The following is a 16,288-nucleotide window of genomic DNA, read 5'->3' as shown; positions in this document are numbered from 1 at the left end:
CGCTCTTGAACTGGAACATTTCAGGGCACCTTCGGGTATACACGTGCCCGGTTTCACCCACGCCTCCTCTCCCATACCGCCCCCTCAGCACATGGCTTGCACATGGTATGCATTTACTTACTGACTCCTAAAAAAAATCTCGTGAAGGAGGCCTACACTATCCCTGTTTGACCAGTGAAGAAACCGAGGCACAGAGAGGTTAAGGAACTTGCCCAAGGCCACATAGTGAGTGAGTGGCAGCGCCAGTGTTCTGGTGTCTCGACCACTGAGGTGAGGTGTGCTGCCTCTCCAGGGTGGGCAGATGTGTGTGTCTGTGACCCTGACTTAGGAGTTCCAAGTGCACCTTTGCTTCCTGGCTCTGGCTTCTACAGCCAAGCTGAGTGCTGACAATTCCCATCTTGGGTCTGTTCTTAGAAGATGTGCGTCTCTGAGGTGAGTGAGGCCAGTGGGGAGGGGTGTGCACAAGGCATGGACTCTGGGGGGTCTAGGTTAGAAGCTCCAGATGGAGAGAGGGGACCGGGGGGAGGGGCTAATGGCAGGTGGGGAGGTGGAAGGATGTGTTTTTATCCCTTTTTCTTTCCCTTCTTCCGTTCTTCTCCCCAGAGGCTGTGTGGCCTTAGGAACCCCCTCCCCAGATGGCCAACAGTCGCCACATTCCAAGGGCCTGCGGATGCTAAATCGCTCAACACGAGGACGGTTCTTCAACAACCCAAGGGGTGGGGGGCGCACAGGATGCCTTCTCGCCCCTTAAATTTATGCGCCTGGGAAGGAATTTCTGGGAACACTCCTTCCTACCTTGGAGAAAACCTTGCTGACCTTGCCTTTCCACGATGGGTGGCTTTAAACCAAATGTACCTTTTGAGTGTTTTCAGAGCATTAAAAAGGCAAAAAGGGCAAGGAAGGGGAAACTGGACATGGAGCAAATCTGTCCTGCTTGGAAATTCACCACGTGGCACGTGGACACAAAGCACGGTCGGGGTTTACAATTCTATTTGAAACTTTTGAAATATTATCTGAAGACATTTGCAGACTTACTCATCATTTCATAGACTGTGAGCAAATCAAGAGTTCCTGTGTTGGGTCAAGATTTCTAGAGCCTCAACCTGCCTCTCCTCTCTAGGAAGCGAGCTCTGTGGGAACCCCCCCTTCCCAGTGACCAGCTCAGGGGCACAGAAAATTCTGGAAGAGGATCCAGGCAGGACCTGGCCCAGATGCTCACTCTTCAACTCTGGCCCTGACCAGCTGCCAGAGCTGACGCTGCTGATGAGATGCTGGGGTCTTCTGTTTTGGGGGGTGGCGAGATGAAAGAGGAGAGGTGTCCCTTTTCTCAGAGAGACCAGGTCAAGGGCAGGGCCTCACAAGGCGGCTTCCACCTCCCAGTCTCCCATCTGCCACCTGTGCTGAGAGCATCCTTTCTTCTGGCTTCCTGCGCGCTCAGGTGGTCAGTATCCACGCTGGACGTTCTGGAGGAAATCCTGCCCTAATTTGACTCTGATTTCTTAAGGGCAGCAAAACTTGGGCCAGATCCACACACACACATATATATATTCTTTTAATTTAAGGAAAACAGAGAAGTGAATCAACAAGGTCAGAGGGTGGTTTAAAATATCCCTATTCCACCAGATGGTCCGACGAAGGGAGGCCCTCGGGTGCCCTGAGCTGCGCGCGCCATGAGCCAGCGCTGCTTCCCAAGGACAAAGGAAGCAGCAGGAGTCTGTCCCCACTGCCGGCCACATACCTGAAAGTCGTCCACTGAGGGGATGGTCCGGTTCGCGGTCCTCCGCTTGTGCCACTGCCTCAGGGTGTCCCTGGCCTCAGAGCTCAGCAGTCTCGCTGCCTGCTCTTCCTGGAAATTCTTTATCAGGGAAAGTGCTCCGTAGGCGCTGGTCAGGTAGTAGCCCCCTGGAAAGGGTGGAAAGAATGAGTTCTCCAGGGGTTTACCAGTTGGACAACAGTTGGGGGCCCACAGAGTTGGAGGTCCGGTTCGGCATTTTCTCCTTCTCTTCCGCATGCATTTCCTTGAGGGACCACATGAGAGCACATCCTAACCCATCCATTCCTGCATCCGTCTCCGTGGATGTACGGCTGACCCAGGCCTGGGCCACAGCCCACAGCGGACCACGCCCTGCTTTCCCTGATGGAACTTCCATTCCAACGGGCGAGACACACAGAATCTCTGTTATCTAAGCACAATTGTGAAAATGCTTTGCCAGAAAAGGTCAGGGTGCTGGGGCCTGATGCAGGTGGGGAGGCGTGTGAGGATGGCAGGGTCCACCTTTCTGAGGCCAGAACCCTTTAGTACAGGAACAGGAATCCACCTATTTCTGGCAACACCTGCTTTGGGGCTTTTCCTTTAGGAATTACTCTTTTCTAAATTTTGAGTAAACTATACACTTTGAAAGGAATACACAGTATACATGTGTGCTCACGATAATATGGATTCTTCAAAATAACTTCTCCCTCCTGATTCCCTTTCTTACCCTTCCCTGGGGACTCTCATAACAAGACATTTATGAAAGAGTAATTTACAAGGAAAAGCAAGTGATGCCCCTTTGCTGGTGCATTTGGGAACGATGTCTTATGTTTGGGGGAGTGTTAAAAAGATTTACAACACTCTGAGAGACATAAATGTGTTCACAGTTTGGTCTTAAACTATAATTAGGTGCCTTCCTGAAACTGGTAAGCTGTGTGCTAGAGAAACACTAGGGGGCACCCCAAACATTTATTACAAATTCCCTAATTGGGCACAGCACATCATCCATTGAGAGACATTTCTTTATCCAAATACCTATCGAATCTCCACCGTGAGCCAGATACAGAGTAGGGGTGGGTTTGTAAAAATTAGAATCAGAGTCCCTGCTCTATAAATGTATTAAAGAAAACAGACATTGGCGGTTTATTCATGCAGGGACCGGAAGTTAGTTGTGGTTTAATAAGTTTTGTCTGCCAGTATCTCTTTCATGGCCAAAGTATTTAGCTGCTAACACAGGATCCTGGAGAACTTTCTCTCTGGTCAACAGGTGACAACATTCAAGATGGCAACTGGTCCACCATCTAGGAAACGAGCTGAACGCCCCCCTGTGACTCATACTGAGAAAGAAACACACTTTTGTGGCTTTCAGGTCGCTGGCAGAGATTTGGAGTACAGCGCTTTGAGTGGTTGATTTTTACTAAATACTTTCCCCATGAACAAATCACATGATTGAGTGGGAAAATCAGTAGTATGGAATTTAAATGCCACACAGAGGATTTCAGGAGAAACCAATATGGACTTAATACTTAAGAGAGGCTTGTGGAGGTGTTAGGATTGGAACTCGGACTTGGAGGAACAATGAGAGTTGAGTTTGGGAGGGGACTGTTTCCTCTGAACGCCAAATTTTAGACTCCATGGCTCAAAGTTCAGGCCGCTATGGAGAAAACTCCAAATGCTGGAAGCACAAAACTGACCACACTTTGAAACATGTGGATGCAATTAGAGGGAGGTTTAAATTTCTGCAAAACTCTAACCCTGCCAGCAGGGCTGTGCACGTAAAAGGGATTCTATGACGCTTTTTCCGCAAATGAAACTACCTGCTTAAACAGCAGAAAACAGATGTGGGCTGCCATCCCGCAAACCAAAGAGGGCTTTGGGCAGTAGGGCAGGATGCAGGGCTGGACCGGCAATGCATCTCTGCTTGGCTGCCTCTTCCTCCCAGACTGCAGAGCTCCGGCCTGAGAGGTGGGCCTGGTCTGCAACCACAGCCGCCCGGCGGGGCCGCCCTGCTCTCCCAGGAAGCAGTCCGAGAAACCAGGACACGGCTGAGCGGAGGCAGGCTCTAGTGAAAACCCGAGCTTGCTGGCTGCGCTGTAGTTTTGCTAGCTGGGTCCTTGTCTCTCTCTGTGATTCCTGGAGTTGAGGACTGCCACCCGCCCCATCTGTCACCGACATAGTGGCCAGGGCAGTGCCTCACTCCGGGGAAACGATGGGAAAGGTGGCAGGAAGTGGCTGTCTCGACCCTCAGGCAACATGATGTAAGTGTATGTTTGTCCTAAGCACATTCTGTCAGCAGCAGAATGGTAATTTTCTGAGAGAAACTGGCATGCCCTTCCCCCAAAGCCCCAAGAGTTCAGCACACTTTTTACTAGAATTAAACATGACTGAAGCTCAAAAAAATCCCAGATGCATATAAAATTATAATAATAATGCAGTGGAAGAAAGGAAAGCATGGGACAGAGACAGATGTATGTTTCCTCTTGGTCCCTGGACAGAGCCACATGCTTCTCCCCTCCTGGAAATCCCAGGGCAGAGCAGGGGAGGAATGCTCCTGGCAGGGTCTGGCCAGAGGGTCTGACCTCAGCGTCGTGAATATTAATGAGGGGAGATAAATGGGGGAGAGGTAAAGGGATGGAGAGGCTCATTCACAGGATGAAGATATTCATCACTGGTCCAGAGTCAGCGTTGTCCCTACAGGGACGGAAGGGGGACCCTCAGGGCTCCCTGGAGGTCAGACACTCTGAACGAAAGCCAGGCACTGGGGACTTAGTGAACGAATGTACACACTCGGAGGTGACACGGCACTGCAGTTTCCTCCAGGGAAAATCCTGGGATGATGCATTCCCTGGGGAATCCCATGAGCACGTGGATGGACCTTTTTACTCAAGCCCAGACTAAAGCTCACTGGAAAGAAAACATGTTATGCAACAATTCATCACTCAGGGTCTATCTGGGCTCCAACAGGGACACATGGAAATGGACTGTCAGAATGCACAAGGATGAATAGGCTCCGATCTGCTCCCCTTTGAGAAGACAAGCTCACACAAGAGTCCTAGTTATTCCAAGCCTGTGCATCACAGTGACAAACACCCCAATTATTTCTGTGATAAATGTGTAAGGAGAGGAATTCCTGCGAAGACATGTGGATACAAGGAGACTGGAATAAAGACACAGACCTACTAGAGCATGGACTTGAGGATATGGGGAGGGGGAAGGGTAAGCTGGGACAAAGCGAGAGTGGCATGGACATATATACACTACCAAACGTAAAATAGATAGCTAGTGGGAAGCAGCCGCCTAGCACAGGGAGATCAGCTCGGTGCTTTGTGACCACCTAGAGGGGTGGGATAGGGAGGGTGGGAGGGAGGGAGACGCAAGAGGGAAGAGATATGGGAACATATGTATATGAATAACTGATTCACTTTGTTATAAAGGAGAAACTAACCCACCATTGTAAAGCAATTATACTCCAATAAAGATGTAAAAAAAAAAAAAGAGTCATATACCACAATGTTCATTGCAGCACTATAAAAAAAAAAAAAGAAGGAGACTGAACGGACAAAGTAAGTCGAAAGCAAACCGCCCAGATTTTACTCCTCTGTAGTTTTATGTTAATGACGAGCAGATTCTATTTTTTTAAATAGAAAAGGAAATTAATTCTCTTTTCGTCTTGAAAACCAAATTTAAAAAATAAAGATGAAAACAAAAGACAGGGCTTTGTCCTATTCGCTGACAGCGGGCGGTTGTGCCGGCAGTGGAATTATTCTCCAACGAAAGTTTATAGCTTCCCCTTGGAATCAAAGAAACCATTTCTTCTAAAAAATTGCATTTATTCTACTGAAAGGTATTTTTGATTGCACTTAACCAATCTCAGTGAAGTGTAACTATGGCAGGGTTGCATTTTTGTGTGTTTTTCTGACTTTTCCAAATTTTCTGCGATGAACATGTATTACTTTTGTAATCTGAAAAAGAAAGTCACATTTTTATAAATGAACAAAATTAAAATGGCCGTTAACCCTGAAGATGTCAAAAAAGCACCCATATAAGTGCCAAATGGGCCTGGGGTTTTATTTTGGGGGATGAAAATGTTTTGGAGCTGGAAAGAGGTGGAGGATTGCCCCAGATTGTGAATGTATTAAGTGCTACTGAATTGTTCGCTTTAAAATGGTAATTTTATGTCACGTGAACTTCAATTTAAAAAAAAAAAGAAAATGAAACCGAAGAAAAGCACCCAGATCCTCCCACTTCTTCAAAAGCCTGTTACCTTCTCCGTGTAACAGGGATGGGTCCAGGAGTTCCATCATGTACTCAATCTCTGTGTCCAGTTCCAACATGTCGCACTGGGCTATGACATAGGTCAGGACCGGTAAAAAGTCATCGGCTCCATACATCCTTCCTGGAGCAGGAAGAAAGGGGGAGACAGACGGGGATATTTTTATCAACATTTCTTCCTTTCATATCCTACTTGCTGCTTTTATTAGACAGCGAGGAGTCATGTTGGGGAAGTGAGCTATTCATAAAGAGAGATGGGTGTTTCTGGAATCCTACAGGGCCTGGGCCTCTCCCCACTGCCCATGTCAGAGACCAACCCTAACTCACAATTTCAGAATGAATGTCTGAGTCAATGAACACAGCGAAGATTTTCTCCCCATTTCCATGATTTGCATCAACCTACGCAATAGAACAGAGTACTTTGAAAGAGTTTAAACTTTTTAGCAAGTGACACGATAAACCATTTGCGGAAGTGTCTACTTAATGATGTTACTCCTTTGTGTCTTGTTTCCCGTTGCTTTCTGTGCAAAGTAATCAAAACTTAGTGACAGAACCAAACTCGAGCAAGGAATCCCTTCTCTGTCTTCAATGGGAGCTAAATGTACTCATTCAGTGTACACTGAATACATATATACGATTAATATCTGGCGAAAAATGTTTAGTCTTTACTGCTACTTTTTATGACAATGCAGATTCTCAACTAGGGGTGATTTTGCCCGCCCCCCATTCCAACCAGGGGAGTCTGGCTTTGTCTGGAGACATTTTTCATGGCATCCGGATGCTGATAAACTTCCTACAGGAAGCAAGATGGCCTCACAATGAAGAATTCTCCAGATGTAATGTCATTAGTGCTGGGATTGAGAAACTGTGCCTGAGAAGAGCAGAACCCTGTGCAGATATAATTCGGGTGATGTTTTATAAACGATTTCATGGACTACAGAAAGTACACTTCTTGCGTGTAAAGTATGCTTCAAAACCGCAGAGGTGCTGTTCGTCAGCATCACCAGCTCTGGAGCGCACGTGTTAACATTTCTGCCTAACAATCTGCAAAGTGCTTGCACACGGCAACCTCCTCCAGCCGTGGGTAACAGAGCCTGTGTTTTCTCTCCGCTGCTTCTGCATCAAGCGATTACACTCAGAGGAAAAGTTGTGATCATCCACGGAATTAAAAAGGCTCACCCAAGACCTGTAGCACTGTAGGGCTCATCGCTACCCATGAATCAGGGTCACTCCTGCACCTACAAGAAGCGGTGCAGGGGAAACCCGAGGGCTGACTTATGTGAATTCCTACTACACTGCATCAGTTTGGAGCAAAGAAGGGAGAGCCAACGAAATGGCTATGATGAAACCACATTATAGCCGAATGCTCCAAGTTTCTGACAGATGCTGTAAATCACCGACACAAACCCTCACTGGCCAAAATGTAGTAACAACAGGAATAATCATAAATATTTCCACCATGCTTGGGGCTATGCATGCGTTGTCCCATCTAATCTGCACCTTAGGAGGAAGGATGGGGTCATACCCACGACAGGTGCAGAACCGCAGCTTGGAAGGTTGATTATGGTGGCCAAAGCCCCACAGTTAATGAACCCATTCGCAGAGCTAGGATCTGAACCCAGACTCCCAAGACTGACTCTGTATCCACCACCCTGAACTAAATCTTTTATAATCTGGCATCGTACAAAAATCTTGTTGCCCTCCTCCGCTTACTTTTTGGTGCTGTTTGCCGCATGTGGACTAATTTGCCAGACACCAGAGTAACACTTGTATTTTTTGTGAGCCACTTGGTGAAGTCAAGAAACTGAAAGGAAGAGCAGTTGGGAATCAGAAAGCCTGACATGTCCCAGCCCCCGTCGTGAGGCCAAGAGCCCGGACGGTGTGGCCTCACCTGAGTTGTTCTCCATGACGGTGTAGATGAGCTTGCAGACCCTCAGCAGAAGCATGACTTTCTTTTCTGGTGAATACATCTTCTGCATGGTCATGAACTTGACTTTGATTTTCTCCACATCCACAAAGTCAGGGGTGGGGGCGAAAACGCCCAGCTCCTGTGGATTCCTCTGCCGCACGAGCTGCAAGTTCTCCTTGAGTTGTTTCCATGAGCCGTCGGCCACATGGAAGTGCTTCAGCATGGCCTCGACGTGGCCCTTCAGGGGCTTCAAGATGCACTTGTGCATGGCTTTTTCCAATACCACATCTGCCAAAGAAAGCACAGCTACTGTGACCATTGACTGAAGAATGAAGGAGTGCAGGGTCTGCTTTCTGGGAACAGACAACTGCAACTTAGTGCATTGGTTATCGGGCAGACGCGTCCGAACTACACACCCAACCAGCCAAAATTTAGAGCCACGTCACTCACGCGCCAACCTTTTCTCTTCAGTAGAGCCAGGAAGAATGAATCTTCCCTAATAGTCTTACAGTCTCTCTTGCATGCAGTTCATACAATTGAATATACTTGGCTTTAACTGCTTTTACACCTCCTCACCCATAAGCACAGGTGAATATTCTAGAAGACATTCTTTCGACCCAGTCCTTCCACTGAGGGTCCAGTGGACAGTTAAGCAAATGTGTTACGTTAAAAGAAGGATTTGCTAATAGCAAGGGTTCCAGCTCCCTCAAAATATTTCCTGACGAAAAAAAATTCAGTTAAATACACCTGGTATCTCGGATTGGATTCTGGACCATAAAAAGTCTTTATGTCATTTGTTATATATAAAGGACATGAGTGGGGCATTAGATGAGATTTGAATAAAGTCTGCAGATTAGATAATATTGTTAACAGCGAATCTGGCTTCTTTCACACAGATTGACTCTTGGAGACTCAGCCAGCTGTGTCTGGAGCAGAAGTGTGCTCTTTTTCACAGAATGAATCTTCCGTGAAAGTTAATGAAAGTTAATTTCACTGCAGTTTTGTGACACGATGTCCCTGTTTTTAGAAAATACCCACTGAGTATTTTGGGATCAAGGGACACAATGCCTACAGCCCGCTCTCGTGGTTTAGATAAAAGAGAATGTGTGCAGGTGTGCGCGTGTTTGTGTGTGTATACGCACGCGCGTGTGTAAACAGAGAGAGAGGCAGGGAATGAGGCAAGTGTGGCAAAGCGTTAACACTGGGGAATTCGGGTGAAGGCCAGACGTGATTTCTTCATACCCTTTTTGCAACTTTTCTGTACGTCTGAAATGACTTCAAAATAAAAATTTTTGAAGTCTTGAAGTGTGTTTCTGTTCAGAGTTAGGAAACACCTTTAGGTGTGGGAGGCATTAGTTTTCACTCTTTCTTGGAATGGTTTTGCCCAGTGGAGTAGCTTTCTTGGCTGACAGTACAATGACCAGGACCATGAATCTGGAGGTCTGGTCTGAAGATGGTCTGTACTGTGAGAAGCTCTCTGCTTCTCCCATACCCGCTTTTCCATCTCAAATGTTTCACATTCTCATCAAAGCTCTACGGGTAGCAACCACACCTAATATATGACACTTGGATGTGATTTCATCTTGGAAGCCCACAGATCCGTGGAAATAGCCGAGTTACCTCTCTGGCCTTTGGAATTCCTGACATAGTTCAGATCACATTGAATCCAAATTAGCATCTATTATTAGAAGATCAGGGACAGAGAGAAATGTAAACCAGACATACCCGCAGAAATCAAGGTTGAAGCAAAAGAGGTTATGAAGTAAGAAGAAAAACAGAACCGCATTTTCACTTCACGTCTGGCATTATAACACATTACTTGGTTTGCACTGGTTACATTGTGTTAATAAACTTATATAAAGTCATACAGCATCTTTGACTTCACCCCAAATGGTCACTATGATGAAAAGTCAATCACAGCAATTAACATTGAGTGCTAGGCTTAATGTTAGGCTAGGCTCAGTTGGGTTAGGCTCTATCTAAGTACTTTATATCATTATCTCATCTAATTTTTACAATACCTCTATTATTTTTGCATAATACGACAATTATGCCCTTTTTACAGATGAGGAAACCGAGGCTTGGAGTTGCCTAATGGCTTGCTTGAGGCCATACAACCAATCATCCTGCTTTTCAAAGTCAATGATTTCTTAGTTCTAAAGTTCATGGTGTTTCATAAGTTTTCACCAGTTTATTCCTCTATCCAAAGGTTCTGAAGCTACATTCCTGGTGACCTCTCTGCAGGAACGAGGTCACCGAGGGGGTTGAAAGTCATGTCAATCATTAACCAGGATGCACATGAGTGTTGGCAGCAGTGTTACTCGTAACAGTCCAAAACTGGAAACCACCCAAGGCCCATCCCAGTGGCATGGGTGCAAGGATATACTCGCACCATGGAATTCAGAAAATGGAATTCAGACGTGAGAAGATTCATTCTGTGAGAAAGAGCACACTGCTGCTCCAGACACAACTGGCTGAGTCTGCAAGATACAGTCTGTGTGAAAGAAGCCAGACACAGAAGAGTGTCTCCTTTAGCGTGTCATTTATACATAGAGTTCAAGCGCAGGCAAAACCAATCTCCAATGACAGGTCAGGATGGCAGTCGGCCTTAGGGATAACCAGGGCTGAGGGGGGCACTTCTGGGGGGATGGGGACGGTTGACGTCTGGATCCGGGTGGTGGCTACAGGTGTGAAAATTGTCAAGCTGAGCACTCGAGATTCGCACACTGTGTGGATGTAAGTTAAACCTCGAGAACCATGTGGATAAATCAAACCAACAGAAAACACCTGGAGACCTTGAACCCCCAAGGGCAACTTTTAACTTCCGAGCAAGGCTGGTCACCTCTGGGCCAGAGCGTGCACACAAATCATCTCCAAAATGTTGTGTGCTGTTCCGGGGACGACAACAGAAAGCTCGTCATCAGCAGGCTGAGTGGGTCCCCCGAGCAACTCATCCTCGTCCCCAGGGAAGGGACGTTGGCCTTTGTGCCATAAATTCCGCTCTTAGGAGCAAATGGGGCTGTGGAAATCTGCTAGGAGGGTTGAAACCTACAACCCATTGCCATGTGCCCATTCCCTTAAAACCCCAAATGAAAAAAACAAAACAAACTTAGTACGTTTTTTAAAGGCCGTAATTTAGAAATAAGGAAGACTGGTTTCTTTGCATGCTTTTTCATGACTTTATTCCTAACTACCTCTCTACCCCACAAATCCTTAATAAACGTGATGAATAGAAAAAAAAAGCCAAGTGACAGAGACCCAGTACCCAACTGGTTCTCTCCAATAGGAAAAAAAGGTTCTGCTCATGTAGCAAGAGGGAAAAATGATTTTAGGAAACAAAAGGAACAGAAAATCTTTCAGAATGTGGGCTAGCTCAGAACAAAAGGTAAGAACACATCGGTCAATGTGGCTTATAAATTACCACTGTCTGTTTTTTTCTACCATCTCCGATTGCTTTAAACCCAAGAATAATGCTGTTGTAGGCACTTTACATGCACTGACTTTTCAGATCCTCCAACAAACCCATGGTGGAAGGACGATGATTTATTTTATAGATGAGGAAACTGATCCCCAGGGAGATTGATGCCACACAAGTAGCAAGAGGGGTAGCGATGATTCAAACCCAAGAACTCTGGTTATGTCACCTGTGTTTATTTACAAACATAGAAACAAGAAGATACTGGAGAACTGTTTGAGCTACAACAGTTTGAATATTAGAAACCAATTGCTAACTGAATCACCAACTGGAAATACATTCTCTGAAAATATTTATAGAGATCCTATCAACTGGCCCCAAAGCTCATCCATAGAAGGGAAGAGTAAGGAGCATTGGCTTGGAGATCCCTGCCCTAGTGTGACCCAACACCGTGATTTATAGGAAGAGTTAAATGTGTCGGCCTCTGGTGCTGTGAAGTGATCGCCCCCCTCTTAGGAATGAGGACAGAAGCCTAACGTCTGTTGCTTCACTCTGATCAGCGGCACAGATTCCAGAGAAAGTCAGACTTGAGACAAGGAACCATCACAGGGCAGGATCACTCAGCAGCTCGTCTGAACACTTTCTGCTCACCCACTGCTGCCGTAGGGGACGCGAGAGCCCAGAAGATGAAGTCCAGAGAAGGCGCGTGTCTTAGAAAGGGTGCGAGGAAGCGGCCTGGCAGCCCGCCCGTCTCCATCTTTCTCAGTGACGCTGGCCATGTGACCTCACCTCACCTCTCTCACCGTCACCGCCTGGAACTTCTGAACCGCCATCGACTCCTCACCCATGGCAGGCAAGACAGAAGTGGCACTCTGAACCTGACCGATTGTCAAAATAAAACAAAATAATATTCAACATCCTCCGGGGACTCTAACAGAACCCAGAGTCTAAAAACACGATGTCCAAAAGGAGCGGGTCGCAACCTGCTTGACAAAAGATCAGAGATGAAGTTTGGGCTTCCCTGGTGGCGCAGTGGTTGAGAGTCCGCCTGCCGATGCAGGGGACGCGGGTTTGTGCCCCGGTGGGAAGCCTTTGCCCCAGCCTTTCCATCCGCCCTGGACTAGGGCTCTGGTGGCACCAGAAAGGGTCGGGAAAATGCTGCAGGTGCTGGCAGCTGGAAATCCAGCAGGGGAGTGAGTGTCAGTGGGGCGGGCACGACAGTGTCTGGTAACCCTACTGCAGGTGAAGAAATGGAGGCACAGAGAGGTTAAGACATGGGACCAAGCACACACAGCTCAGCAGCAGCCGAACTGGGACTTAAAACCACAGTCCTGGGCTTCCCTGGTGGCACAGTGGTTGAGAGTCCGCCTGCCGATGCAGGGGACACGGGTTCGTGCTCCGGTCCGGGAAGATCCCACATGTCGCGGAGCGGCTGGGCCCGTGAGCCATGGCCGCTGAGCCTGCGCGTCTGGGGCCTGTGCTCCGCAACGGGAGAGGCCACAACAGTGAGAGGCCCGCGTACCGCAAAAAAAAAAAACCCACAGTCCAGCCTGAGCACTTACTCTAAACCACCCCCTGCCCCCTCCACCCCCTACCTTTCATCTGGGAAATGTATTCACCCTTCTCAGCGAGCTGAGATGTGACACCCAGGCAGCCACAGGAACACCTGTCTAACCCTCTGCACAAACTAATTATGAAAAGCAGACAGACCACCTTGTGTCCCAGTGGCCCTTGGGCCAGATGTGAACTCCAAACGATCGGTTTTCTACTTCGCGGCTTGGAGGGAAGAAGATGAACTTTTCAGGCCTCAGCTTTTTCACCTGTAAAATGGGACCACTCACAGCTTCCTGTCAGGAGGACTGGGGGAGACCTACATAATGAGCACCTCGTACGCACGTGACACCTAGTAAGTGGGCAAAAATCACCGGTTCCCTTTGTTCCTTTCCACGGTGAAGTGTATGTCTTTGATAAAGGACACCAAGATTACTGATTCAGGCCTGTTTGGTTTGGTTTTTTTCTGTATTAACTGTGGTTTACTTGGTTTGATGAATAGAAAAGTCGCCTGGCTTCCTGTACAGTCAGTCCCCTGGTATTTGTGGGTTCCACATCAGTGGATTCAACCAACCGTGGATGGAAATATTCTGGAAAAAATAATTCGGAAAGTTCCAAAAGACAGAGCTTGAATTTGCTGTACGTGGTCAACTATTTACATAGCATTTACACTGTTTTGGGTATTATAAGCAATCTGGAGATGATTTAAAGTATAGGGAGCATGTGTGTGGGTTCTGTGCAAATACTACACCATTTCATATAAGGGACCTGAGCGCCCTCGAGCTTTGGTATTCACGGGGGTCCTAGAACCAACCCCCCTCAGATACCAAAGGACAAGTGTACACCTTTCTCTCTCCTGTCTTCCGACTCTTCCGCAGACCCTCCCATCCACAGGTACAAGGACAGAGGATCTGAAGTCTGGCCCTCGCGGCTTTCCTGCCCAGAAACTCCCAGTGTTTTGTCACTACCTCATTCCGACGCCATCTCACAGCTCAAAACCACAGATGAGCTGAGTGTCTTGGGCAGCTGTGTGTCTCAGAGCGATGGCAACAGACAGCCCCCAGCCCCACTGCAGATGAGCAAGCGTGTGGGATGAAGGGTGGGTTTAATTCATCACCAACACTTTTTGGTCAACTAGCTGCAGATGGCCTGGGTCACGCTGCTGCCCCTGCCCTGTGTGTGCCCACTCCAGGCCCCTGGCACCCGGCCTGTCACACGGATCCTCAGGTGTTTTGGGCCAGTGTCTGGCGGGTACCTGGGCTGGAGCGACTGCTGAAGAGTGTGACTCTTACCCTGCCTGGGGCGATCTCTCTAAAATGCTCTCCAGCACCTTCAAGGCTCAGGCAGCTCTAGGGATGGGCCCTGACTTGCCCTCTATCCCTTCTTCCCGCCACATCCCCACAAATGAGCAGCCCACGCTCTCGCTGAAGCCAACGGCCCTCTGCCCCTTTCCTCACACTGTTCCCTGTGCCCGGCAGGCTCCTCACGTTCCCCGATGACAGGGATCCCCAGGAAGCCTTGCCTGCCTGCCTGCCTGCCTCCCCACACGGCTCCCCCTTGCTGCATCCTCGGAGCTATTTGCTGCGTCTGCAACGCATGGCACAGAGCAAACTTGACCTCCCTCCTGGAGAAGCCACCAGACCTGGGGTGAGCCGCCTGCAGCCCTGAGCCCAAGGCCCACATGTAGCGTTGTTCCACTAGTGACCTCTGAATGGAACTGAAAATCCTTCCTTGGGGTGGCCACATGAAAACTATGTTTCTTCTCCTTAGCCCTGCAGAATCCAGAAAGTGTGACTCTAGTGATGAGCCCCTTGCTCGGGTGTGGGGCAGCCACCAGAGGCCCCCGCAGGGATGTCCTGTAACCTGGGTTTGCTTTAAGGATTGTCAGCAATGCATCCTTCAGCCCTTAAATAATAAATGATAAAGGATGCTATATCACTTAAAGGAAGATCCCATCAGCCCAGCAGAGACGACCAAAATAAAAATGACAAGCACTGGGGTGGTGGTCGATCATTCACGTATATTTTTGTTCGTTTTGGTGGGCTTCTAGGAAGGGCATTCTGTAAACGTATAGCCTACATTCATGCAATGTTTTATGGATGAAATTCACCAGAGTTATTTCAGTGTCTTCTAGTAAAAGGTTGTTAAAAATGAAGGCAGTGGAGAAGAGACCCATCTTCCTTACAGAACAATTCTAAATAATTTATGCAGCCCCTCCGGCCTCAGGGAGGTGGGACTTAATTCTACCCTCGTCCCTTGAGTGTGAACAGTGCTAGGGGCCTCCTTCCGAAGAACAGACTATGGAAAGGGGAGTACTTCTTTTTTTTTTTTAATTAATTTATTTATTTTGGCTGCGTTGGGTCTTCGTTGCTGCTTGCAGGCTTTCTCTAGTTGCGGCGAGCGGGGGCTACTCTTCGTTGCGGTGTGCAAGCTCTAGGTACGCGGGCTACAGGAGCTGTGGTTTGTGGGCTTAGTTGCTCCGCAGCATGTGGGATCTTCCCCGGACCAGGGCTCGAACCCGTGCCCCCTGTATTGGCAGGCGGATTCTTAACCACTGCGCCACCAGGGAAGTCCCAGCGGGGACGTTTTTAAACGGCAGAGATCTGGCAAGCTCGGCCTTAGGCTGGTGATCCAGGCTGACACCATCACTGAGGAGTCACGTGGATGGGAGGACCCTCTGGTGTGGTGGCTGCCACAGGAGGGGCAGGAAGGCCTCCACAGGAGTTGGCTTTGGCCCTACATGCATCCTGGCTTGAGGGCACTAGGCTCTGTTTCCTTATCTATAAACCTGAGGATACTAAACGGGGCCTCCCGAGGCAGTAAGGGGGGTTAAGGGATCCTCTGCATAAAAGGATGGTTCTAATTGAACTATTGTGGAGGCTGTCACTTGGTTCTACTCAGAACACAGGATGCATTTAATACATACTCTCTACTCAACAGAGGCGGTGGGCTGTGACTTCTGGTTTCTCAAAGAAGCCCCTGGGCCTGGATGATAAGTGAGAACCTCCCGCATGGACGCTGTGTCTGTGGCGGGAGCAGGGCTGGCCCTGTAGGATGTAGTCCCTGTTGGGAGGCTGGGCCAACCAGGCAAGGCTGGGATGAGGCCAGGAGGATGAGGGCTCCTCTGTGGGGTCTGGCCTCACCAAGACAGCCAATCAGAACCATTCTTTCTGTGGCGCAGAGTAATGGAAACAGTGTCAAAGATTCTGATGCTTCCCTTTCAGTCCGCCTGGCCCTTCAAGTGTGCCTGGGCTCCCGCTCTCAGTTCCCATGTGGAGTCCCCTCTTGCCTGGGGGCGTTCCCTGCCAGGGAGGTGCTTCTCTCTCTCTCTCTCTCTCTCTCTCTCTCTCTCTCTCTCTCTCTCTCTCTCTCTCTCAGAACAGTGACA

The 16,288-nt window shown here is 48.4% G+C and overlaps 1 protein-coding gene across 1 annotated transcript in view; it reads right to left on the bottom strand.

The window, feature by feature from the left end:
- RIN2 (Ras and Rab interactor 2) overlaps positions 1 to 16,288 on the bottom strand; it is a 105,118-nt gene that overhangs the window by 1,924 nt on the left and 86,906 nt on the right. Inside the window, 3 exon segments of the mRNA XM_007454525.1 lie at positions 1,739 to 1,902; positions 6,018 to 6,149; positions 7,917 to 8,222. Of these exon segments, the coding sequence (XP_007454587.1) occupies positions 1,739 to 1,902; positions 6,018 to 6,149; positions 7,917 to 8,222 (602 nt within the window).

The sequence above is a fragment of the Lipotes vexillifer genome, unplaced genomic scaffold (genome assembly GCF_000442215.2).
Source record: "Lipotes vexillifer unplaced genomic scaffold, Lipotes_vexillifer_v1.1 scaffold365, whole genome shotgun sequence".
Lineage (NCBI taxonomy): Eukaryota > Metazoa > Chordata > Mammalia > Artiodactyla > Lipotidae > Lipotes > Lipotes vexillifer.
Note: the sequence above shows the minus strand (reverse complement) of the source record. Positions and strands in the feature narration are given on the sequence as shown.